This window comes from Styela clava, chromosome 2 (genome assembly GCF_964204865.1).
Source record: "Styela clava chromosome 2, kaStyClav1.hap1.2, whole genome shotgun sequence".
Classification (NCBI taxonomy): domain Eukaryota; kingdom Metazoa; phylum Chordata; class Ascidiacea; order Stolidobranchia; family Styelidae; genus Styela; species Styela clava.
In genome coordinates, this window is record NC_135251.1 from 10,519,194 (window position 1) to 10,546,033 (window position 26,840).

General features: G+C 35.7%; 3 protein-coding genes across 3 annotated transcripts in view; 2 read left to right on the forward strand and 1 right to left on the reverse strand.

Annotated features, from left to right (window-relative positions):
- The window catches only part of LOC120336360 (octanoyl-[acyl-carrier-protein]:protein N-octanoyltransferase LIPT2, mitochondrial-like), a 140,883-nt gene that overhangs the window by 81,304 nt on the left and 32,739 nt on the right, over window positions 1–26,840 (reverse strand). The gene's annotated exons all lie outside the window — the stretch shown is intronic.
- LOC120336855 (double-strand-break repair protein rad21 homolog) overlaps window positions 1–26,840 on the forward strand; it is a 120,314-nt gene that overhangs the window by 25,338 nt on the left and 68,136 nt on the right. The window lies entirely within an intron of this gene.
- On the forward strand, window positions 17,590–23,359 carry LOC120336117 (uncharacterized). The gene is made up of 4 exons (XM_039403721.2): window positions 17,590–17,718; window positions 19,119–19,283; window positions 20,208–20,314; window positions 22,036–23,359. The coding sequence occupies exons 1-4, from the start codon at window positions 17,618–17,620 to the stop codon at window positions 22,173–22,175; spliced, it is 513 nt and encodes a 170-aa protein (XP_039259655.2). The 5' UTR covers window positions 17,590–17,617; the 3' UTR covers window positions 22,176–23,359.

Sequence of the window (26,840 nt, forward strand, 5' to 3'; positions counted from 1 at the left end):
AAAAAAACTTCAATCATCAAAATACTATACGCTAATTCTTATTACCATGTCTCTCTGCCAATGTCACAGTAATAGTCGCACTAACACTCCTATCAGTCTTCGTAACATTATTTTCATCTTGATCATCTATCTGTTTTCGTTTCTATGGAAACATTAGAAACCGCGGGAGAGTGTTATTGCGTCATCAATATTAAATCTCATTTATCAAAACCTTTACCGCTTTCGTAATACTCACCAAAGATACATCTAGCCCATACACTGCGAAAACGATTCGCCTCGCAATCCCAAAAGGAGATTAGTTACCTTCTACGAATGAATCCTTATCTTAAACAAATTCGTAAAATCAATTAATTCTATTTGCTTGCTTGATAACGTGACGCAACACCTGGGTAAATGGAATGAAAATAATAAAATGACAAGTGCTTTTCAAATATATAAGAATAACTAAACAGGAAATTAGGAGCGTTAAAATAATATTATGGATGACAACGCAATTCAAAATGTTGTGAACGAGTCACCACTTGATGTATCCGGTACTCCGGTTAGGTCAATTCAAATGTCAATGCAAACCAATTCATACGGACTGAGTAATTAATTGGATGAAATGGTGATTGTGGGATTATACAAGGTGGTCCTTAAAAAAGCAGAAAATTTTAAGGTCAGATGAGATCACGGATAAATGCGTGTAGGTTAAATTAGAACAATATCCCACAAGTTAACCTTCAAAACGCAACACGGACTTGGACTTTTAGGTTAAGACACTGCTCTGAAGTGCACGGACGATATTTTAAGCACCTGTGATGGTTGTATATGATGTAATATAACATATGTCTTTGGCAAATTTTTTAAAAGTTATTCTTTGTAAAAATAATCAGCTGTTTGACAAATTTTCTGTTTTTCTAGCGACCACCCTGTGGTAATCCATCGCTAAACAGTGCATAAGCAGTATCCCAGTTCGGTACTCCTGTAGTATGCGAACCAAGATGGCGGACACCGAACCGTAGTATGTGTACCAGGTTAAGGTTAGGCCATCATTTTATTCTAATCTTCCTTACTTTAGTTCTATCACAAGTTCGGAGAATAGCCAAGTGACTCCCATAGTATTTGTACCTGAAATTACGGCCTAACCCTAACCTGGTACACATACAACGTTTAAATGGGTTCCGTGGTACAGGGCTATTCGGCTACCCCTAAATTGGTCCAATAGTGAGCTAGTTAGCTAACGCCAAACAGTACAGTACACACAGTTGAAAGAGTTGGAATATGAATAGAGATAAAGTCCCAAATTCATGGATGTCCCAAACAAATCGAATATTCGAATACATTCAAAATTTGTTATATTCGATTCAGTAAATTCTTCATTTTAAGAATAATTTAAAATATTCCCATTTAAAAATTTCGTTTTAATCTTTATTAGTTTATGATAGACAAAAAACTAGTTTACGTCTGACATAAAATAATGAATACTAATTTAAACAATGTTTATCTCAAATATTCTGCCTAAACAAATTTAATTCGTATGAATTTACAAGTCCAAAAAAATTTCTCTTGGAACAGAACCAGACTTCTAACTGACGTACATAAGACTATTATATGCTTTCTGGGTTCCCAATTGCGTTCATCCCAGCCAGGTTAAACTTAAAATCTTATGCACTTACGTCTCCAAATATCTTAGCAATGCCCCTCGACCTATATACGACAATAACTAACTCTACATTTGGAAATAACAACGTCAATTTTGAATGAAAAGATTGAGCACTAGCCCAATGACGTAAATTATATAACCATAATCAACACACAAAATAAAATATTTTCGAAAATGCTATTTTCCCGGTGAATTGTAAAACGTTTTCATTCTTAATGTTTGTTCTACAGCCTTCCTGTAAACCCCCGCCCTTCTCCTGTTCTGTCCAATAATATTACAATAATAGCTTTTTATTTTCAGTATACTATTTATTGTTTGTGTAAGAATCACGCAGACAGTACTTGACAGGATCGACCGCGGAACGACGAAAGTAAATTAAAAACATTTTCTATTATATAATTAAATAGTATAATTAGAGAAGTAATAAAATGATTAGCATTTAGGTGTAACTCGCTATTCAGGATAGCAATTTTTCTTGAGTTATATAGAGAGTTCAATGCGAATGGTTAATTTATACTCGAGTGACCCTCACACAACTACGCGTAAAATATTCAATCTTTCAAGCAGAAATATTAGTATGGGTGTATAATAAAATCTCTGCTCGTTTTGCTACAAATACTGTAATAAACAACGATATAAATGTGTTCAAAATTCATCCGTTTGGGTGAACCTTTTGAACCTTCGAATTTTTTGTACAAAGCACCGGCGAAAAAACAATCCCGACAATGCTCAAAATAATAAAATTAGTAATTATCTAGTTGGGGTTTGAGTTGGGATTAGGAATTCAGATTCCACTGGAAAATTTTCGAACTTACCTAACACCAACTGGGTAATAATTACTCATTTGTCATTTCAAAACGTGACGGAGTGTTTTCCTCAAATTTCACATTTTTGCCTTAGTGTCGGGGGCTTTATACAAAAAATTCTCTCTTTCTTACGGTCAAAATACACCGCTTGATTGAATTATAAGTGTAATATAAAAACATCATTGTTTTAATAACGATGACGTAACGGTGTGACGTGTTATTGCACAATATTATGGTGAAATTGGAATGTAAACAACTCGCGTTAATAGACACGTATACTTATTTTCTCTGTTCCTAAAAACAAGTACGCAGAATTATCCGGTGCCATTTGTTTACTACAGAAAGGGTTATTGAATATGATTCACCTTCTATTTCAGAAATTATTGAACAACTGATAAAACGAACTAAGAGTGGGCTGGATTAAGAATTTCATTGCTAGGATTGTACTACAGTCAAAGGCCTATCATTTATACCTTAAATTGTAAAACGATCAACACAAAATAAAAACAAAACAGCAATGCTCAAATACATGGATGTGGATAGATCGCATCGGTACCGGTATCGGCATCGGTACCGGCCTTAAAACAATGTTCCGCAATCTATGGGTCGCGACCCAAAACTGTGTCGCATAAAAATAACTTTTGGGTCGATTGTTTCTACAACGAAATACTTGAAAGTTATTGATTTTATTTTCTAATGAATTTTATTCAATACTTTCCTTTGGTATTGTTTGGTATTGCTCAATCGTAATTGTATCAAAGCGTAAAAACTTGTCAACGTCTATTTTGATTGTAAAGTCACGTCACAATTTCAAAAACTCGCAGATGGAAAACAAGCGTTTTCTAATTTTGAGGCAATTTCTGGTAGAATAAATAGTACAGTGCTACATACTATTCGGTAATTGAGAATATTCTAGGGTTGCGAGTTTTTATAAACTTTTTTTTTTGGAAAAATCAGGTTGGGAACCACTGCCTTATAGCGCCAGGTTTGCTGAGAAGCTCGGCGGCCAGTGCGCGAAATATCGTGTACCGTAAGACCAACTTTTTGACAAATAACAAAAACCTACCCGAATTATTATGTATCACAGATGTATTAAATGAAGTAAAAATACTACAATAATTACTGAATAAAATTTTAAAAAAAATGGTTAAGATATACTGAGAACTGACTTCATAACAAAATTGAAATTGTAAGGAAACTTCATGGACACCCTGTATTCTTAGACATTTAAATCCTAAAATGAGCTAGACGTCACATGTCACGTAAAAATTCGTTGTTTTCACAGCTTGATCAGAAGGCGTAAATTTGAGAAGTGAATGAATGACCCTTATGAACGCTTCGCTTGTCCATGAAGCGTGGACTTTATTTCCGGATGGGAAATTTTTGTTTACTTCTACACGGAATATAATGAATATTAATAGAGGTAAACTATACATCAATCGATTGGTATTGCCGCGATCAATAACTGGAAGAGTTATAACAAAAACATAATGACCCGCGATCAAGTGGTCTATTTATTGACACAACATAAACTTAAATTTCTGAACTAGTAGACGAGACTAACTTAATTTTAAACAGGGGTGTGCAACAGGCGGCCCGCGGGCCACAACCAGGCCCGCCAAGCCAGGAGAAAGTTTCTGTGATCTCTATGTGATTAGTTTTTCACTCCGAAATTTTGTGTGATGACCTATTCAAAGTTAATAAAATTTATTTGTAGCAATTTTGCGACTTCTCTCGTACAGATTGCAATCAAAAATCGGATATTTTTTATCACAGCTTTCGGCCGTACTACCATTTATCAAAAAATAACTTGATTTGGCCCCTTTAAATATGAAATATTCAAAACCACTACGACTTGCATAATATCAATATTTATCATATAAGATGACAATAACTGGCTATTGATATGTCTCCCAAAATGATTGTCCAGACTTCTCAAAAAAACAACATATAAAGCGATAAAAGCGAACTAAAATGAAATCTTTTTACATCGACATGTAGCGTAAAAATAAGTAACGAAGCACGGTTTGTCCCTGACCAAGCCTAGATACCATTTCAGCTATCTATAGCAGTGTTTCCCAATCTGTGAGTCGCAACCCAAATCTTGGGTCGCTTTTTTAAACAAAAATCTAAGTTTTTATTACATTTTTGATAGTCCAGTGTTGCTTAATGGCAATTGTACATATGGGAAATATCAAATCGTAAAAACTTGACAGCACGCCACGCCACCTTTTCAAAATCTCTCTGATGGCAAACGAGCGCCGCATGCTCACTTTGGGGAAAGGTTTTCTACCAATATTTTACCAAATTTATTTTGGAAGATGTTTCCAATATTTGTTTATTGGATCATTAGCGCGTAAGAGGCTCAACTCGCAATTGTTGACTTTGCGTAATTTAAATATTAAAATGCGTGCATAAATATTCATTACGATAAGTACCAAGTTCTAAACAATGTTAGCAAACAAACAAAGTAAAATGTCCTTCGCAAAACAACAAAATTTGGCGCTCCAGAAGTATGTGTACCAATATGGAGGTAACTAATTTTGTTCGCCTACTTTACATCAAGTTGTGTAAAAGGACTGAAACCTATGGGCAGGGCGTATATTCACTTCGCTAACACAGACATTCCCCGAACTCGTAATAGAACTGAAATAAGGAAAATCGGAAAAAATTATTATCTAACCCTAACCTGGTACACACACTGCGGTAGTACCCTAAATTCCTCGGTTTGGAAACGCTGATCTAAAAACCTTAAATCAATAAATTTCAACACAATTAAACTTGATTTCACCAGCAAATGAAACAAAATCAATAATAGATGCAAAGTCTATACAAAAATTAAGCGACAAATAATTAAAGAAACTGATTTTGTTTTAATTGAATGATTAAATACAAGGACCGCACGAATATATAAAGAGCGCGAACGCGACTTTAACTCAAACTAGTTCAATTTATTTTAGGGTAGAACCACCAAACATTAGAAAGTAAAAACAGCGAATTGGTGGTTGCGCATCATTAGCCAATCTGCTTTTATATTGAAGATATTAGAACGGGACTCAGTTCTTCTAAACTTCCGGACTTTATCTGCTACAGAAAATTTTTAATCATGGTAATGTTTCCCAATCAGGGGAGGGGGGGATGTCGTCAATCTTGGGGAAGAATTTTGTTCAGTATTTGCAGTAGTACAACTACTAATATTCTTCATTATTAATACAACCATAATGTTAATTTATGAACACATAAACTGTACAAAAGCGTGAGTATTACTGGCGCATCGGAAGGAGAAATTTAACGAAAAAGCCCCCAATTTTCCAAATTTTTTTTATTGATGCAGTTTTGCGTCATTGGCAGTAAGACATAAATTCGTTAAACAGCATTTTACTCTATTCTTGGACGATTCACTGGAAATTGACTTTTCACTTTCGCTGGCTTGCTCTCACTTTCATAAAATGATCCAACCGCGATAAGTAAAATCGCGCACTTACATGCCTTGGATAACTTCGTTGAGGAAGTACCGTAGGTCTGTGGACAGATATTGTTCGACATCCGTGGCAATATACAGAATACAATTTGCTGATCCCCCCCCCCAAAAAAATAAAAAAATTGGTTGCTGGTCACGCTCTTGCTAACTTGCTTTTTAACCACTGTGCCACCGCGCCCACTAAATGCCAAATTGACAAAAATACAAATTTCAGATTCAACGTATTCGTACAGTTGATTTGATTTTAATGTAATTCGAATCGTTTTTGTTAACCAATATCCTATCGGGTTCATCCGACCTCACGCTGCCGTCATAAAATACATATTTCAGCGAAATAGGTGCGGACATGGACGAGCTGTTTTTAATACTATAAATAAAAACGTAAAATAACTACTTATCTGCTAATGGTATTAATATGAATATTTTTAAATTGGTGAACATTTTACTATTTTTTACATCCTTGCCGGAAATGATGGTTACTATCGATCTATTGATTCAAATTGTATGTTTTTATCTCATAAAATGAAAATTTACATTCCGGGGTTAACCAAATTTAAATATTTAAACAATGGCCGTTACTAAAACAAAAAATTCACACGTTTCGAAATGTAATTTTCCATAAATTGTTACATAAGAGCAGTGAATCGTACTGGTTGATGCGAAACCTAGTGTATGTTGTTACTCGCAGCTTCTCCCCCGTGACAGTTTGAGAAACCCTTATCTGAGCTGAGCTGTAGATTATACAGCAGACATGGGCAAAGTACGGCCCGCGGGCCAAAACCGGCCCGTTGGGTAATTCAATCTAGCCCGCCCACAACCAAACTGAAACCAAATTTTTACGTTTAGGCTAAAAATAGCTCAAGGAATTTGTTAAGATTGCGGTAAATTCAGGTTGCGGTTAAAATAATTTTGGCACAAGGATTTTTTATCGTTTTCCATCTTTGCTTTGTAACACTGTAAATATTATTCATAAAATGTAACGTTTTACGTCACACTTACATGGCCCCCCAGACTAAGTAGCAAAATCTCTGGCCCCTGACTCAAAAACCTTGCCTACCCCTGTTATAAAGCATGCCGGAATAGACTACATGCAACTTCATTTTATACAATACTAACATATCGACTAAGTTTAAGATTCTACAGACTCTTTGATTATCTATCAGTATGCGTTCAAACTGTAATTTACTCTTGTACAGAATTAGGCGTTTACGAATGCCTAGCGCCCTAGCTGATCGATTTGATTATACCTCTCATAAAAAGCGGTGCACTTTCTTTCGTACGAATAGCCAGTACATATGTTACTAGTTAACACTCAACAGTATTGATAATAAATGAAGCACAACCGGTGTTAGCAAAACGATGTAATTTGCCGACGTTTCGAATTTCTATACAGAAAAACTTCATCAGGGCATGATATGGAAAGGACACAAGTTTTTCTTGCTCTATATATATCCACTTGTGTCCTTTCCATATCATGCCCTGATGAAGTTTTTCTGTATAGAAATTCGAAACGTCGGCAAATTACATCGTTTTGCTAACACCGGTTGTGCTTCATTTATTATCAACATGAGTTTACCTGGTGGCAATCATGCACTACTCAACAGTATGATCAAGTAAAAAGCGCGAATACGAATACTACTACTATACAATGTGATATAAGCGTAATGCTGCACAGTAGCATCCTTGCTTACTGATCCACAAGCGTCTCCAGTAGTCTCTCCTGATTGAATTGAAGAATGACTGTTTGATATTTATTGCTTTCATTTTTATTGCTTTGTATTATTCTAATTTTGTTCGTTTTTCAGTTATAGGCGGTTTAAACACTGAAAATAATAAATTATCATTAAAATAACGAAATTTTTTCACAAAATGCACCAAAAAGTTTACGTATAAATGATCTTTCACCCCGGCGATTGATGGTCAGAGAAAAGAAAATTACAAAGGTTAATAATGCAGAAGAAAACAAAGACTTAACAACTCTAATGTATCACAAACAATCAAAACAAAAATGACCACCAAACAATTGTTCGGTCATAAAACCTCATAAATATTTATGACTTCATAAACATAGTTGACGTAAAATCAAAGAAATTGACGTTTTTACTGAATGTTTACATCTATATTTAGGTCAGTTCAAAAGGTACAATAGCTGATCAAGACATCAATATGACACGATTCGTGGCTTGTAAGAGATTTACGTTTTTTAAAATAAAGAAATCATACTATCCTACAATTTATTAACCTATTGCGGACAATTGGAGAAACATACGTTATACGTATTTCTGAGTTTGTAATCAAAATGCACTAGTGCCATGTTTCCCAACCATTGAGGAAAAAAAGGACAACACCTCATAAAATACGTTTAATTGGTTCATAAGCGACATTGCATTCTAGACAACTTGAATAGAAGCAATATTATTTATGAATAAACAAATGTATTTGAAAAAGCCATTAATTTGAACTCAACCAGACAAATGAGAAATTAATTGGTCAAAAAGTGTTCCTCTTTATTTTCTGATTAATATAAATAAAAATATAATTTTAATAAAAAGAAATTCTTTTATGTGGTTTCTTTCCATATGCAACGCCCAAATTATTTATAGCTAATGTCATTTGAACACTGTAAAAAAATTAAAGCAATTTTAATAGCATTACATAGTACTGTATGGCACTTAGTCCATTTGTTAAATAAGTCCAGACTATCGTAATTCAAGTTAGATGGTACGTTGTAATTAGAAAAGCCATTCAAAAATTTTCGTAACTCAGAGTTTAGACTTGACATGGCCAAACTTCGGCCCGCGGGCAAATCCATCTGGCCTGTTAACGCTCTTTTTTGGGCGCTCCCGTAGTTTGTGCAACAAGATGGCGGACACCTGAACATAGTATGTGTACCAGGTTAGAGTTAAGCCATAATTTTATTCTAATTCCCTTTATTTTAGTTCTATCACGAGTTCGGGCACCAGCCAAATGACTCTCGTAGTAATTGAAATTATGGCCTAACCCTAACCTGATACATTACACATACTACGCTCCGGTGTCCGCCATCTTGTTACACATACTACGGAAGTACCATTTTTGTTCAGATCTTACGCATTCTTGCCATTCTGTTACGCATTTAGTTCATAAAAAGTAACTTTTTGCGTCACACTCACATTCCTCGGCCAGTTTAGGGGGACAAAATTTTTGACGACCGCTGGTAATAAAATAACGAATTATCTAAGGCAGACAAAACCGTTATACTCATATATCTGTAAATTCCAGTTTATCAACTTTTTTATAATAGTGTAACGTGCAATATGACACAGTCAGTCAAGTTTGGCACAAGGTTGGCAAGTGTGTTACGTAACGTCTAACCATAGCAGCATATGTTTAATTGTTTTTTAAAGAGAAAATATGTTTCCTACGATTATCACAGCTTGTCAGACCATATGATGAGAGCAAATATTAAATATATTTTTATGATAGGCTGGCGCCGCGACACCCTACGACCTTTTACCATGTATAAAGATAAACGGTACATACGATAAATATACATTTGAATTAAATTCAACTTGCGTATGGTCAAACTAGAAACAATACAAATAGTTTTTAAGATTAGAATATTGATTGTATCGATTCATAAACAAATATTTCCCCATAATTTAATATGCTACAACAGGAAAGCACCTTTTCTATACAATAAATTCAAGTAGTTTCATGGGCAAACCAATGGGTCTGTAGCTTAATTCTGATATTTGCTTACTCATCTTAGGCAGTTCCCGCAATGATTGTCAAAATTTGTCTTTTTTATTTTTTCTATTAATTAAGGTAGTAGTGATAATGTATTAAAATGCGCAAGTATCATACAAATACTTTAAATAAGATATATATTATTCAATTACTGGAAATTTATATTTAAGACAGCATTATTGCTGGGGTATTTTACCACGGAGACTTCTTCTTTTGGATTATACGTCACCAACCTAGCCCAAGTTCCTGATACAGCAATGAGGCTCCAAAAGTAAGCTATTCGTGTTCAATGCCTGTTGCGACCGAATAAACACATTATAAGCGAACACTTACAAAGAGAACACACACGATACATAGCGAAATTTAAAAAAAAAGCTGTCCAAAATAACAGTAAATGCAACACTACAATGGTAACTATACTCTATATTTATTCTCACAATGAATCCACTTTTGATTGGTTTTTTTACTAACCCGTTATCCACCCATCACTAATTTTCGGCTTTCTCTTTCATTCATATATTAGGTTAAAATAAGTTGAAAGCTGCAGAAAACGCCCAAACTAACTTATGTGGAGTGTGAAATAAAATCTAAAATAGTAATTTGTGGCGGTTTTCGGTATATGAAACTATATATACGTGTGTTCCTATAAGGTCCTGTCACAGCATCAATTTTGTTATGACTTATGAAACCAGTTCTCAGTAGCATCTTTGTTTGTTCGAAATTAATCAGTATAGATTCAAGATTTCACCCAATTCAATACACCTGTACGAGCCAACGAAATATATATGGTATCGATAAATTCCCTAAGCATTTAAAAAAAATTAAGACTTTATTTCACTGATTTCTCTTACGGTCTAACGAAATGATAGGGATATCCTCGTGAGCTAATCTGTTTCACAACTGCCTTTTACATTGAACTCGAGGCAGTAACCCATCCCCAAGGATTCCATAGAAACAAACCCTTAATTCACCCATACAAATAAGCTTAAGGCTGTAAAAACACATAAAAGCTGAGAGTTGAACCTATAAATTTGTAATGTATATCTTGTTTACCTATATCTCAAATACTTGGTAAAGCGTGTCAAATTTGAAAATAATTGTAAAGGTAAATAATAGGAATCTATGACAAGTCATAAAACATCAGTATCGTATGGAATATAGCGGCGACATGATTTAGAGAGATGGTTAAAGTGTGCTTACAACACGAAATAACTTGCTCGATTTCGGGCGATTGTCTACGCGTCTTGGATGACACAGTTTGTATAGTTTGAAGAGCCTTATTACGTCACTATGACGTCGTATTGACGTAATTTTTAGATGACACAGTCAGGTGGGAGTTAGGATAGACAAAAGCAAAAATTGTTATGCTGCGCCCTCTAGATTTAGAAGTACTTGAAGTACGAAACTACACCAGACCCGCAAAATGTACCGTAAATCAAACCACTGTTACCTAAATTCTAGCACAAATTTACAAGTATCGAAAAAAACAACACCTATGTAAATTTGTTTCTGCGGTTCTAGGGATTGGTTATATATTGATGAATTTGAAATTAATTTTTTCTGCGTATAAAGACGGATACAAATAGTGGTTTAAGGGTTTCCTGAACACACGTAGCACTTCTTGATTGTACCACACAAGTTTAACAGTAAACCAAACAATATTTGTCGCGTTGAGACGCGTCTTCTCGTTTATCGTAGCTTTTGTTAATCAAATACTCGGCAAAATATGGGTATCTTTTGTACAAAGTCCCCGCCACTAATGCAAAAATGTGAGATTAAAGAAAAAACATCGCCGCGACGTTTAAACACAACAAATTGGTAATTATCTAGTTCGGGTTAGGGATGATTTGAAATTTCAGCGCAAGCTGAATTCCTATTCCAAACTGTATAATTATATACTATATTTTTTATTTTGACGGAGGTGGGGGCATTGTACAAAAGAACCAAATATGGATTAAATTACTTACACAAATGAAGTTCCAACAGTAACTGAAATTCGATTTGCCGACACAGAACCAAGGTAGTATTGCAGGAATGAGTGGAATACGACAATCACGTTAAGTGAGAGTTGCCAGATTTTTACCGTGTTTCACCGAAAATAGGACAGTGCCTTATTTCATTTTTTTTTCGTAAAATGACATCAGAGGTTATTTTGGGGTAAGGCTTTTATTTTTATTTATCAAAATCAAAATTACAAAGTAGAGAATTACGAGATTTTCAAATATACAAAACACGAAACCCAAAATTCATTTATTTATAAAAAAAAAATGTTTTTATTTAAAATAACTTCTGAACATGGATTGTTAATCATTTAAAATGTGTAGAAGAGATTTTTTGCTATCGACTGAGGGTCTAATTCTGAGGGTAGGGCTTATGTTGAAATCAATTTTTAAAATTCAGGGTAGGTCTTTTTTTCAGGCTAGATCTTATTTTCGGGGAATCACGAAAACGGTGCCGGTAAGACACTGTACTTACACAAAGTGCGAAGTCTACAGCCACAAATCATATCGATGTATTTCACCTTGTCAACTCCGTTTCCTGGTGCACGCCCAACGAGGGAGGTCATGTCCTTTGGACGTTTTGTTGATTCAGTAAAATAACTGAACTATCAATGTTAATATAGTTTGAAATAACTGTAGAGTAAACTTGGCAAAGTAAAATGACACAGTGTGTACTTTGCTGAAACACATAATTTATTATGCAAGTTCCTCTCGCATGGAATAATTAAAGTCAACATTGTAAAAGAAAGATTAATGAAATTGAACATGTCATTTCAATAATACCATTTATTTTAAAGACTATTGTCGTCGTCTATATATATATTATGGATTTCCATATTTCCAGATTTTTTTGTATTGAGATATCAAGAAATACTTAAAACGAATTTGCTAGTAAAAATCTGAATACTACCTGCATTTTTCCAGGTATCTGACTATTGCTACCTATTTTCACCACTAATCTCCAGGAACAACGAAGTTGAACACAAAATCCACTCTAACCTGAGTAAACATTTGCCAACTATTTTAGTTCAAAAATATATAATTTTGTGTAGGATATTTTATGGGTAAAACAAATGGGAGTATTAGCCTTAAATCTGGCATCAAAAAACATTGTGATATCTCTAAACTCATTTTCACTATCCATATGTACAGAATTCATTATAATAGGGTCATCCGCGGGCTAATACGTTATAGCTGAAATCAATATTCCTTAATGTGTAATGTTTACCGTCTTTAAGATATTTGTACATTTCAACGACTGAATAGGTGCGACCTGGCGAGAGCCATAAATCATGTCAACGTTCAAAGGTTGAACCGACACGGATGTAATATAGGATGTTGACAACAAGTAACTTGTTTATAAACAACACTTGTTAAGTTATGAAAAAAGTAATTTCCGAAAGGTTCTAATTTCTTTGCCTTGGAAAGTGACTTATACTGACTGATACCTCAGTCGACATTTTTAAAATGCTTGATCCTAGTATGCATAATATATATTTCCGACCGCCTGTGAACACGTCAAAGACAATCAGATGATACTAAAATATGTTAAACAGCTTCAGAAATATACTAGTACAACGAAAATCTTAATCTTAAATGGTTAGGAAATTATTTTAATGATGATAATTAGATAGTTTATTTTGAAAATTCCATAACACGCACAAATTCAAAATGGAGAACTCCGGAGAACGAGCAAAACCTTTAAAAAAGTTTAAAACATTAAAAATACCATGAGCCCGCTCACCAGCACACACCAGAAGTTTTTTTACAAATAAACGCAAACATACTTGAATGATTCCTAGGCCACAAATAAACAAACAAACAAACAAACAAAAGACATGAGAATGTGTTAAACTTTCTGGTTGTTGCACGTCTAGGACACGTAAGCTAATAATGACCAATTGAAAGCAAAAGTGGAGCTATTTGGTCCAAATTAGAAAACACCTTTCAAAAAACTTATATCCAGAATAGCTGTGTTACATGTAACATATTAACCAGTTTTAGTAGCTACTGTTGCTATTCTAGATATACTCGACATACACGCCAATACCAACGTATTGCATACTATATATGACGCTCCAGAAGTATGTGTACCAATAAGGAGGTAACTAATTTTGCTCGCCTATTTTACATCAAGTTGTGTAAAGGAACGGAAACCTGGGGACAGGGGAATATCACTTGGCTAACACAGACAATCAGGAAAATTGAAATAAAACTATGGCCTAACTCTAGCTTGATACACATACTAAGGGAGTACTATATATATATATAATACTTATAGTAAGAGGAGCTTAACCCAGGTCACTAAATTGTTCTGTGTTCCCTGCGGAATGCGCGGTGGTTTGCATAAACTCAGTAGCAATGATTCCTATTCTACCAAAACTTGAACCAATTATCTTGACAGACGAGATATGGGTCCATAAATCATGTTATTTCAAATTCATTTTTCCGACACGTTGGTATTAGCACAAAACTGCTGCGGGATTATGCCTTGACACGAGATTACAGAAATTATGACAGAAGGAATTAAGGTGACAATATGATTGTGTAATGCTATAGTGTTTATACAAGCTTAACCGAATATGACGCCGGGAAAAGGGCAATCAAATTGCCACCTCAATTTATTATATATACAAACATTTCAATATGTTCTAAAACAAATTGCAGTAAAATACAGTAAATACGATCAGATTAGGCAAAAAAACATTCTAAATCTATGAAAACGTTTTGTTGGGCCAGCGCCCATTTGTTTGAATTTTGGTATTCCCGAAGTATGTGAACCAAGATGGCGGATACCGGAACGTAGCATGTGTATCAGGTTAGGGTTAGGCCATGATTTTATTTCAAGAGTCTAGCCAAGTGACTCCCATAGTAATTGTATCTGAATTTATGGCCTAATCCTAACCTGGTACACATACTACGTTCCGGTGTCCGCGATCTTGGTTCACATACTTCGGGAGTACCGAATTTTTACACAATAGCACAAAAAACGTAGTAGAGCTGCCTTTTTAAACGCATACAATACATCCAACGTCCCCAAAGGAGTACTGTACTTGCACAAGTTGAAATTCAACGACCTTGTAAATGCAACTTCGTTTCTTAAATATGTTTTAAGAAAAAAAAGACAGTTTGCTATTGATTCACAAACCATGAGTGATTCTGCTGCAGAATCATTTCCTACTAACTTTCATTCGAGCGTGACGAAATACGTGAGGTTTTGGTATTTCTGCCAACAGCTTATTAAGAAAGTGTTGTTTAGCACCTTTGTACATAAACATAGTCATGGATCATTCCAGATGTGCAATGATCCGTGACCTCTAACGACATTGTTTACGTAAACAAATATTATTATACTGAAACATTATGAAAGTTAATAAAACTACATAAATTTTGAAGTTATATCTTAATAGCAGAGCAGTTCAATGTAACTTCTCAAGGGCATATTTGTAACAAGAAATGTAACATATCAAACCATGATTGTGCATGAATTGCAATCCCAACATAAAGACAGTTCTGATTCATCTTAAGTTTCCATTTCATAATATTGATTATTACTAACAGTGATTATAATATACAATTTGGAGATGTACAAGTGTTTTTCAAGGTCAAACTTGTCGTGCGAGGATGTTCAGTCCTTTAATCCACCATGACAAACCATGGACCTCAAATTAGGGAAATAGCCGATGCAAGAATTTTGGGTCGAATTTAGGAGGCACTTAGGTGTAGATATGTTGGTGAATGATACGAAAGCCATACTTTGTGACGCAAATTCGGTTTCAAAAACAGTGACACAGTGTTGGACCCGTGAATCTCTTGTCAAAGAGTTCTTTTATCAGATTTGCCGATTACCAATGAATGTACATGGGTGGTTTTCAAGAAATGCAGAAGGCTATGCGCGGACCCACAAAGAGACTTTATTTATACATGACGCTCATTCGCGTATTCCGGCACGAACAAGACCCTATAAAAGCAGCCACGGATTTCTCAATATATATATGCGAGCAGCTATTTCACGAAAAGTAAATCTCTGTCATTTCCATAACATTATCCAGTTTGCCTAAATTTCACTAAGTGCCTATGTATATTTTCTCTCAGCTTTCCCACAGATTCAGCCAGAGTCGTACTATAATACCTCATTGTTTTGACGTACCACAGAAGTTCTACCACGAAATTTAAAACAATATATTTTCAATGCTACCAACCTGCGATGCTACTACTGTTCTCATTTGTAATATTAATTGCTTGTCTCATTACACATGATCCCAGCGTCTGGGATTCTGTCGTCAGAAAGCGTATCAAGTAACATTTACACCAATACATCAGGCGATCAAATTTCTTCAAATACAGATAAACAGACGCGTCGGGTCGAATATTTGCAAATTCAATGGTTAGTGTATATCTCATGTTGAAATTTCAATTGACAACTTGCAGATGTGCGTCAGGGAAGGCATCAATCAAGTGGGAATACACATAAGCACTCAACTGATTGGCATTTTACAATATCTTGCAATTCGTAGCTCCACAGCGACACCGTGGTAAAATTTGTTTTGGAATTCAAATCTAATCGATAATACAGACACATTCGGTATTATTACTAATAAACTAAAAATAGCGAACATTGTGTTTTTGGAAAATTTGCGAATTTAAATTTCTGAAAACTTTAACGGGATATCAAAACTGCTAATTTTCAAATTTCGCTGCAGCGACTCGTTTCCATGGCGAGACAAGCTAATGTCACAGCTGTGTTGAGAGCGGTTTGCAGCTGCGTGTGTAGTCTGTTTTATAGCTCTTCTTTTAAATCTTATCGTTTGAAGAACAAAACATTGTATGATTTGAAGCCGTATTGTTTTCAATCACCCCATGCTTATATTTATTGAATTAGCTATTTGCATATTTGTACCGATATGGTAATTCCTAGCTTGAAGACGCTGAGCAGATGAATATTAGGATAGGATTTACCAACGGCCGGCAACCAACTTGCCTAATGTTAAACAAGTTTATGGACGCCATCTTGTGCCATATTTGGGAAACGCGAAACAATGCAGTCTTATGGGAAATTTTCGTCGTGTTGTTGTACGGTACCAAATCGAATAAGTCCGCTGTTATAAGGGCTAGAATGAAACTGAAGGGTGGATTTTGAACTTCAAGACATATTCTATCTAAATATATAACGCGATTAAGAATAAAAACTATCTAATGCGTTAAATTCGACTACAAACACAGCATAGAACCATTTTTGGTCATTTTTTTAAAGATTTTATAGTGATACGCCAATCGGAGGCTGTAAAATGTCTCCGCAACAGTCCTACAATGTCATTTGTTATTCTAGCGCAGCTTGGAGCTGAGCAGTAGGGCATTATGGAGCTTGACAGACAAATAATGTTAAACAGAAAATAGAAACCTCCATTGGAGCAAAGTTGGGTCGGCCGGTAATTTCGACGAATAAATACAACTTTTCATCTGTGACGTCATAAGGAAGGCTATTGTCAAATGGTTAATTATGACGATTAGAATGGCCAATTTACTTCGGAAGCAACTCGGAACCGGTATACTTGTCTTCAAAGACAATTTAATGGACTGTAAATGTAATTTGGCCAACATGAAAGGATATAAGCATGTACGGCTAAGATTCTACTTCAAAACGCGCCCTCCAAAATTTTTCTACCTAAAATATTAGTGAAAATAATAGTTATGTTTCAATAATTGTGTTGGAACTTCTCATAAGGCGCTGTTTTAAATTGCCGAGAACAATAGGCACAAGATGGCGTCCATTGTCTGAGCGTGGCGTCGCTTATATTATATATACGCTTTGAGATTTACATACCGCTGTACCGTATTGATCCTGGCATCTGGGGGAAAGAAAAGTGGCACAGTTAATTCACAGTGGCACACCTAATTCACCGACATTTTTTCTTTTGATCTTGAATATTTCAGCTGTTTAACTTAAAAATAAAAAATGAAGGAAAAGGCTGAAGATGGGGGGAAACCGAAACCAAAAAATTGGAATCCAAAATCAGTTGGTCAATTGAAAAAGATGGCGCCGCAACAAAGAGCAAGGTATGCTCCTTTGTAGTACTGTGACACTCTTACGTTAAAAACACAAAATACTCAGTTTTTTATGAGTATTTACTCCAGTACTCAAAGCAAGGTTACACACACACACACTCATAATGTAAAAGCATGAACCTTTCTATTACATCAGTGGTTCGCGAACGATGCCCTCCACAAGAGGGGTTTGTCAATTTTTTGAGAGGGCGTGAATCTAATTGAAAATAAAAATATTTGTTAGATTTGATATTACCGCCTTATTTGGGGTATTTACATTTTAAAACTTTTTGTTTTTTTTGTTATTTACGTTTCATTCACGTATTTTTAGAATATAACATACTTTTGCCTTACTATCTGTTATTTGTAGCTCATTGTTAGCTAGTTATTTTTGAGGTAAGGTGTGAGATGATTAATAAGTTTTCTTGTGAGAATTTGATCAAAGCAAGATTATATCATAAGTAAAAGTGACTCGAATTCGAGAAATGTTACTTGTCATCACTGAGATGGCAAGATTTACTAATAATAGGATACGATTTACATATTTATACCGGGGGAGAGGAAAGCCGATAAGACAGTTTAATCATACTGTCATATGGCGAACCACGGTCTCTCGTGTGGATACCAGTCCATGTCGGGTATGGGATTAGTTAGCCAGTTATTTGTTTACGGAAGTATGGACTTGATAATATACAGAATTATTGTTAGTTCACATGTACAATTTTACTTCAAGACAAAAGTTCTTTATTATTGAATAAAACTTCTCATGTTATCCGTGCATATGAACTGAGTGACTAGTTAACTACTCCCATACCTGACATCTCTGTGTTGCTTAATTTGGTTTTCTAGTGGTGGCTTACCTCATTACGTATTGCAGTTATCGAATAATTTGAACAAATAAATCTTATCATCTGATCACAATAAATTAACAAATGGTGCATGTGTTAGAATTAATGGTCAAACTGGTAGTAATTACCCCAAAAGGGGTAATTTGGCCATTTTTAGAGGATAATCCAGACGTTCACTGTTTAACAATTTCTTTTGTAATTCCCGTACTTTTGTACTAGAAAAAGTGATAATGATATGACTAGTGTCTTTTTATGAGAGCGGTAATTTGATTTACTGATTCAGGGGTAACGATAATAAAAAGTTTGGCAACCACTGTGTTAGACGATTTACTTATATGTTGATAATTGTATAGTTTTCCTAAAGATGGCTTGGCACCAAAGCCCTCTTCGGAAACCTTTGGTTTGGTGAATAATTTTGCTGCCCATTAATTTGTTGATCAATTCATTTTGCTCATGCCTTGGCATAACAAGGTAAGATTTCCTGCAGTATTGGTATTCAATATCAAATTCACCCTTCCTTAAAGTGAAAATAAAATAATACCCAAATTTTATATCAAAATTCAGATATCTCGCATATGAAGATCCAAGCAAAGAGTCAGCAGAAGCAATGGCAGCTTCATTGAAAAGAATTCACGAACAAAAATCGTTACAGAAAAGAGATGTGATCCATGTCGCACAAGAAGAAATTGATGACAGTGAAAATCATAGCAAATTAATAGGACAACTAAAGTGAGATGTGTGTTTTTTATTGTGATTTAACCTCTAAACAAGGCTCGGCGGTGTGGCACATCGTGCGAGAGAATTGCTGGTCTCCTCGCCGCCCTAGGGTGGTTCATGTAACTGCTGGTTGTTTACGGCTTACGGCACCATCAAGTCCATGCTCCGAAAAACAAATACCTGGCTAACTAATCCCATATCCGACATGGACTGGTAACCAATATTTGGTATGGCGTAGCATCGACCACACCTTGACTTTGCTTTAGTATTGCGAAAACGACTAAACTCAGCTTCCTAAACGAAGCCCAAATAATATTACTTTTCAACAAGGATATGCAGATGAAGAATATTTACAATTGGTATTGACTTCGGACCAGTTGTTGGATATTCCAACTCAGAATCAATATCTGAGCTTCCAGAGAAATCAAATTTGATGATGATGTATGCAAGCTTCTTTGATAGACTATCACGAATGATTACTCAACTTAACTTTTTAAGTTTTTTAAGAATATTTGACTATCATGGAACAGGGATAAAAATTGCCACTAAATTGGTCATCATGGCCATCTCGGTCCTACTTCGGCGACTCTTGGTCATAAATTTGTCTCCCTACTGGCAACAAACAGGTGGACAAGCCTTGCTATAGGAACAAGCAGACAGACCCTGTGCCAGTCTGGAAAGCCTGGAGTTTTCATTGACCGTTCAATATCGTTAACCATCGGTTTAATTTTTTTTTAATTGTCAAGTTTACAGCAACTTTTTAATTTTTCATGGACTAATTTATCATGGACTTAATTTATCATGGACTTTGAAAACCAATCTTACCTTCTAATTTCTTGGTGTTCCGCGAGGCGAGATAAAATCGTGGGTGTTTCAGAACAAAAAAAAGTTAGAGAAACACTGTATTAACTTATCATTCTGTATTATATTTTTCAGAGCTGCCGAAGCAAGGAATCGTATTCGAGTGATGAGATTAAGATATCAGGGAATGAGAGCCCATGAGATTAAACATTTAATTGCCTGCCAACCTACTTCATTGAAAGGTAAGAAAAATATCAAAACTGATGCTCTCAGCTCCACAAAAATCAAATTTGACCACAAAAACTTGTTGAGTTGTCTGTTGAAAATGCTTAGTCAACTTATTGTCATCCAATTAAAAAGTCATTACATCTTTTTGGTTGATCGTTGCAGACGAATACCCATTGTTGTAGGAAATGAAAATTAATATTTTATTGCCTATTATGAAAGAAAAGAAATCACTGATATCGGGGTTCTGTATCATACATAATTTATCGTAGCTTTGACTGCTTTTCAGACCTTCAAAACCCACGGTTTTTCATACTTGCTAGCTGTCACAGTATAATTTGACAATTTGAAATTTCAGAACATCTTTGAAAAATTCCTGGCTACAGCACTGACTGAAAGATCAGTTATGTCAGGGCGGTCCAAGGTTGTCGGCTCCGCAGGCCACAAATTTTTTTTTGCATTGTTTGTGGGCCACAATAGTGTCAAGAATAGGTAAACAGTGCAACACAAAACGAACACTTTTATTGTGCGAACACATTGTTATCAGACATAACCATACCAGGCTAATAGAATCCGCATTCGATTTTTAGTTTTCTATGATGCCTATACTGTTAATATATATTCCTGACCAAAAAGATAGAAAGCCAGATAATAATTTAGACTAGCCAAGCACATCATTCAACTTCACTAGTTGCCTCAGCTAGCCATAACACTAGTCAATTCAGTGACATAGGTGATGTAACAATATGTCAAAAGATTTTTCTGAATAATTTTATTACGAAACAACAAGAAACGCGATTTTTTGATTACTCTCCGAATGTAACGCGGGCCACAGGTAATGAAGCGGCGGACCACATGTGGCCCGCGGGCCTGGATTTGGACCACCTTGGGTTAGGTAGTACCGGAACGAAAGTTTTTTTTCCGAGTCTGTAGCTCATCAGTCTTAGTATATATGCTCATAAACAGCCTTGAATGTGTGAAAACATCTTGGCTCATCGGTATGGCTTATCCCGCTAAGTGTTAGGAATACGCTCGTCACAGTATCTCTGATTACCCTGCGTGGGTTCGCAGGTTCGAATCCGGTGAGGGATAATTATGTGCAACAGCTTTGCTGGGCTCCTTGCCGCCATAGTTCACGTAACCGCTGGTCGGTTACAGCTTCCTCCACAGTCAGGTCCATGCATCTAAAAAATAATAACTGGCTACTAATCCAACCCTAAACTCGACATAGACTGGTAACTAGGGCTGGGCATTTCGAATCGAATAGTAAATTATTTGAATCGGTTCAGAGCTAAACTTCGAATCGCCGCCATCTTGTTTTTATCTTTCTGCTAATGGTTGAGGTGAATTCCCCTTTTTTTCATTGTTTTTTTTTCATTGGAGTCATATTTTTTCAACGAAATTCTAACATATGACTATTTCTTGTAGTGAGTTATTCTGTGTGAACGCTCAGTAATCTATCTGAGTGACTTATTCTATGTCTTCAGTAATTCATTTGTTGAGAGGACCAATTACTATAATAAGGTCGCTTACAATTATATATTTTCAAGTATTCAAGATTCGATTCGAAAAAATTATTCGATTCGATTCTGAAATCACAAGGTATTCGAAAATGCCCAGCCCTACTGGTAACCGAACAAGAGGTCGTGGTTTTCCATATGATTAAGCCTCCTTAACGGTTCCCTCTCTTCAGAGATAAATATAAAATCTTGAAACATCTAATTTTTCTGTATTTCAGCATTAAGGCTTGAAGCCCTTGTTCCACCAACCATAGACAACAGTAATCCTGGAGATGCCTTGGATAAATTACAAAGAGCAAGAGTAGAAACTATATTAGAAGATGAGAACGGACTGACAACGAATCGAAAACTAGATTGAAAAGTTTAAAGCCAATGACTTTTTATACGACTCCAATCAAATAATCACTGTCGGTCTTACTTTTCATTCGAAGAAATTGAAGTGCCCCCTTTTGAATAAATGAATTGTTTTATAGGATTTTTTTTCCATTCCTAATCAGGCATCTTTTTTTTCAAGGCAATTTGAAACATCGAACTTATTGAATTGCTATCTTTTGGATAAATGAGATGAAATATGTTTTAGCTTACCTTTCAATCAAACAAATTGAATTGCCATCTTCTGAATAAATAAGTTGCTTCATACGGAATTTTTCTCCCTTTCTAATCAGGCTTCTTTGTTTCAAGGCAATTTAAAACATCAAACATATTGAATTGAATAAATGAATTGGAATATGTTTTAACAGGACTTTGTTCACAGTCCTTAATGAGACATGTTTCTGTTTTAATTCAAGCCCAAAACATGACAAGAACTTGTAAGCGGACTGCACTTACTTTTGTTTTATGTTTCATTATGTCTTGTTCAAATATCAATTTCATGCATCTAAAATAAATAACTGGTTAATTATTTTATCCGAGACATGGACTGGTGACTGAATCATATGATTTAGCTGCCTTTTCCACTTTCCCCTCCTCTGGGAAAAATATGAAATTTCTATCCCGAATAATGTCATATTGGAGAAATATGTTTAAGAAAGTTTCAATGAAATTCTTAATTGTTTCCTTATTTTAATTCCATTTTCTTTCATCTATGAGATAGTAACAACAATGCCGAGTTTTTCTACGTTAAATTTATGTTGCAAAAATTTACATGTCATGTACTAGTCCAGTGGTTCTCAAACTTTTTGAGCAGCGCCCCGTTTTTAGAACTTGTCAAGTCTTGCTAACAGATAGATGATAAGGTGAAAGTGTTTTATTCAAAAAACATGTTGAAATACGTGAGTGGAACATAAATATCCAAAATAAAGAAATGTAAATATCTAAAATAGGGCAGGCAAGATCAATTCTAATAAATATTTTCATATATAGCTTCATACCCCCTCAAAAATTGTCTACACCCCTCTTGCCTCCCACTATTTGAGAACCACTGCACCAGTCCATACGAAGTTAAGTCCATTGAAAGCAACTTAAAAGTCAAAATGTATTGGGCATGTATTTCTACCAAAGATTTTTTTCATTTTAAACATAGCATTGTTTTTATCATGTAAATTGTTGCTATTTGTTATAAGTATTTCTATTTTCAGTAAAAAATAATTCAAGTAAATGCCAATAATTTCATTCATTTTACCAATGCCTTATACATGACCTCGTTCAGGGTCATTCATAAATGTGGCATCATCGCGGTTTCCTATCTTCATATTTGCATAAAAGTCAGTTAGTTGTTTCAGATACATAGACTCGATAGCGGATTATGCCAGGGATGAGCTGGGAAAATCGTAACAACCAGAACGCAACTAATTCGTGAAAATGTATTATAGTTACAACTCGTCCGCATACGCTTTCCACGAGTTGTGTTTTCCCCCCATCTTTGGCATCTTTTTATAAAGTTCGTCGTCACGTAACAATTGAAATTTATCCAGCAGATCAGACATTTTTTTACTCAGACAGATTATCAAGCGCAAATGTAAATCTTGCCTTGTTTATGTAGTTTTAGGTTTTGATTATATTTACAAAATATAAGTATAAATAAATTGTAAGAATAGACGACGATAAAATCAGTTGTCATTACTTTTTAATAAAAAAGGGTTTTATTAATTTCAAATAAAATGGTGTTTTTGAAGTTTTCAATCTGTCGGAACATGAAAACCCTTTTCAAAAAAAGCATGGAAAATGTTATAATGATAAGGTATTGGACGTTTCCCCGAACTTTGGCCCCCAAAAATTTCTCCTTATACTTTACTTTTACAAAAAAGAATTACGCCTATTTTGAGAGTGTTAGCTATTATAAACTGGTTTACATGTTTGAAACCAAAATTTGTATTAGAATTATCCGTTTACAAATACTAATAGCTAATTTTATCCTAGTCTATATCTACCGCATAGTCTGCGAGCCTTATTATGACAACTGCAACTAAAGATCCCCGGGGGAACTACGAAAAAGAGGCATTTTAACAACCTTACTTGAGGATCTGTCTGATTGACAGAAGTGTCTGAGCGACCGCATAAATCGCAACTTTTCTATCCTGGACCCACTACCATATGACACTGAATCATCCTATCTATCCCCGACTGACTGGCTTTCTCCCCCAACCTTTCTATCCCCTACCCACTGCCTTATCAACCCACTACATACTCAACCTTCCAATTCTCGACCCGCTGTCCTACCATCTCCTTTGATCTTTCTGTCATCGACCCACTGTCCTACCTTCCTATTCGCGACCCACTGCGCTATATCTATCAACTTTCCTATCTCTGAGCTCCTGCCCTATCTCCCTCCTATTCGCGAACCACTGCGCTATCCCTCTCAACTTTCCTATCCTCGAGCTCCTGCCCTATCTCCCTATTCGCGACCCACTGCGCTATTTCCCTCAACTTTCCTATCCTCGAGCTCCTGCCCTATCTCCCTATTTGCGACCCACTGCGCTATCCCTCTCGCCTTACCTATCCTCAACCAACCGCCCTATACTACCCGTAGCTAAACTAACCGTGTTTTACCCACGCTCCGATCGTCGCACCTAACCTATTATGCAAACTATCACGTTTTATACGGCTCAAGTATACCAATGAGATGATTGAAACGTACGTCGACGAAACAAGCCTATAAGGTTGGCGGCATTCGTGACGTATTATCATGTGTTTATTTCAATATGAAACAAACGTATATCTTCAGTGAGTGTAAATGATGACAAAAATGTTTGAAATCTTCAAAAGGCACTTATTTAAATCATTTGCCAGGCCATTTAAATGTAGGCTGCAATCGCAAATGGTAATCAGTCACCATAACTGGTAGCTCAAATATTTGCCATTTCTTAGACCACTGATGTTCCTGGAAACGGAAGCACGTATAAAGCTAGTGTTAGGGAATCCGTATGATCAATCGCCCTAGTTTTTGTAATGTTAATGATCTTCCAGCGCGCAAAGAGTCGATCTCTAAATATGAAGAAGAAATTTTATGTGTAAACAAAGGGATTCCTTAACAAAACAGGTTTCGAGAAAAAAAAGTTTTCGGAGCGACGCGGTTGAAATTCTGGAAAAGGTACGATAAATCGAGTATCATTCAAAGAATCCTTATACAGTAATTCAGACCCTCACACAATCCAAATAGACAGCCACTGACAACAACTATTAAACATCTGCCACGTCATGAATTTAAATCCAAGCGAATGGGACGACGAAAGCTAAAACTATATAAATACAATAATTCGGAATCCACTGATTGGCAGAAAAAAGGTTTACTTAGCAACTGGCAAATAGCCTACCACACTTCACCAACCCAGAACGCCAAGCTGCCTACTAAACAAAAAGAGAGGCTTACCTATTGGGTCATAGGAAGTGGAGACATGGGCTGACAAGAAACAGGAAACGTCACCCAGGATTTCCTGTGGGCAGTAACGGGCAGCAATTTTAACATTATACATATTAGCATCTTCGACAACACATGACGGCCCGAACACGCTAGCCGTCCTCAAAATGTTCGGCATTTTAAAAACCGAATCTATTAAAACTAAGCTCAGACTTGATAGGGAAGACAGACATCTACGTCAGCTTGACATGAACTAATCCAACAAATGGCAATAAATAAGTTACATTGTGTACATTTTTTTTTTAAATATTTCGACCCAAAATTTCGAACAAGATTACGAGCTACAGCAAAGCTGGAAAGAACTATTATGACCAACAAGTCAATAAATTCACCGAGTTTTAGGAGCTCCAGAAGTATGTGCACCAAGATGGCGCCCATCCTGAACATAGTATGTGTACCAGGTTAGGGTCCAGGTTGTGCGCCATCTTGGTGCACATACTTCGGGAGCACCGAGTTTTATATGTCCCCACCCGCTACCCATAAATGGTAGCATAAATATATTGGTATATTATTGGTATATTATATTGGTAAGGTATATGGAGAAGTTTCCTGAGTTCAAAGATCAGGGAAACATCGATCACACGTTAAGGCTGTACTAATTATTTTTCAGCTGCGATGTAAAAACAAGGGTGACAGCACATTTGAACCCACGCACATTTGAACCCGTATATCCGCCGGTTCAATTTATATGCGGGTGCTAAAATCCATGGGTTAGGGTTAGTATGGGTTCAAATATCCGTGAGTGCAAATTTCCATAGGTGCAATAGTATGCAGGTGCAATTGTCGTGGGTTCAAATGTAATGGAACCAAAAACAAGAGAGCTATGCTCAAATATGTGGACACGGATGGCAAAACTAAATATTTTTTGAACAATTCCCCGAAAATCATAAGCGGTAACTTACCAGTAGCCGTATCGGAAACCGAACAACTCGGCTACACCCTACGAACAACTCTACTACACAGGGTACCGGTGACGGTTCTACAGGTACTGTCGTATCTTTTCAAGGCCATGTGACGATGATCCATTAATTCTTCGTGATTCATTTTCCATTCAACGACATAACACACAAATATATATATATATATAAATTAGGTTTACGTTGAGGCAACATGATAAATCCCCAAAAAATAACTCGTATTTTTATGGTGCCGCTCATTTCGTGTCCA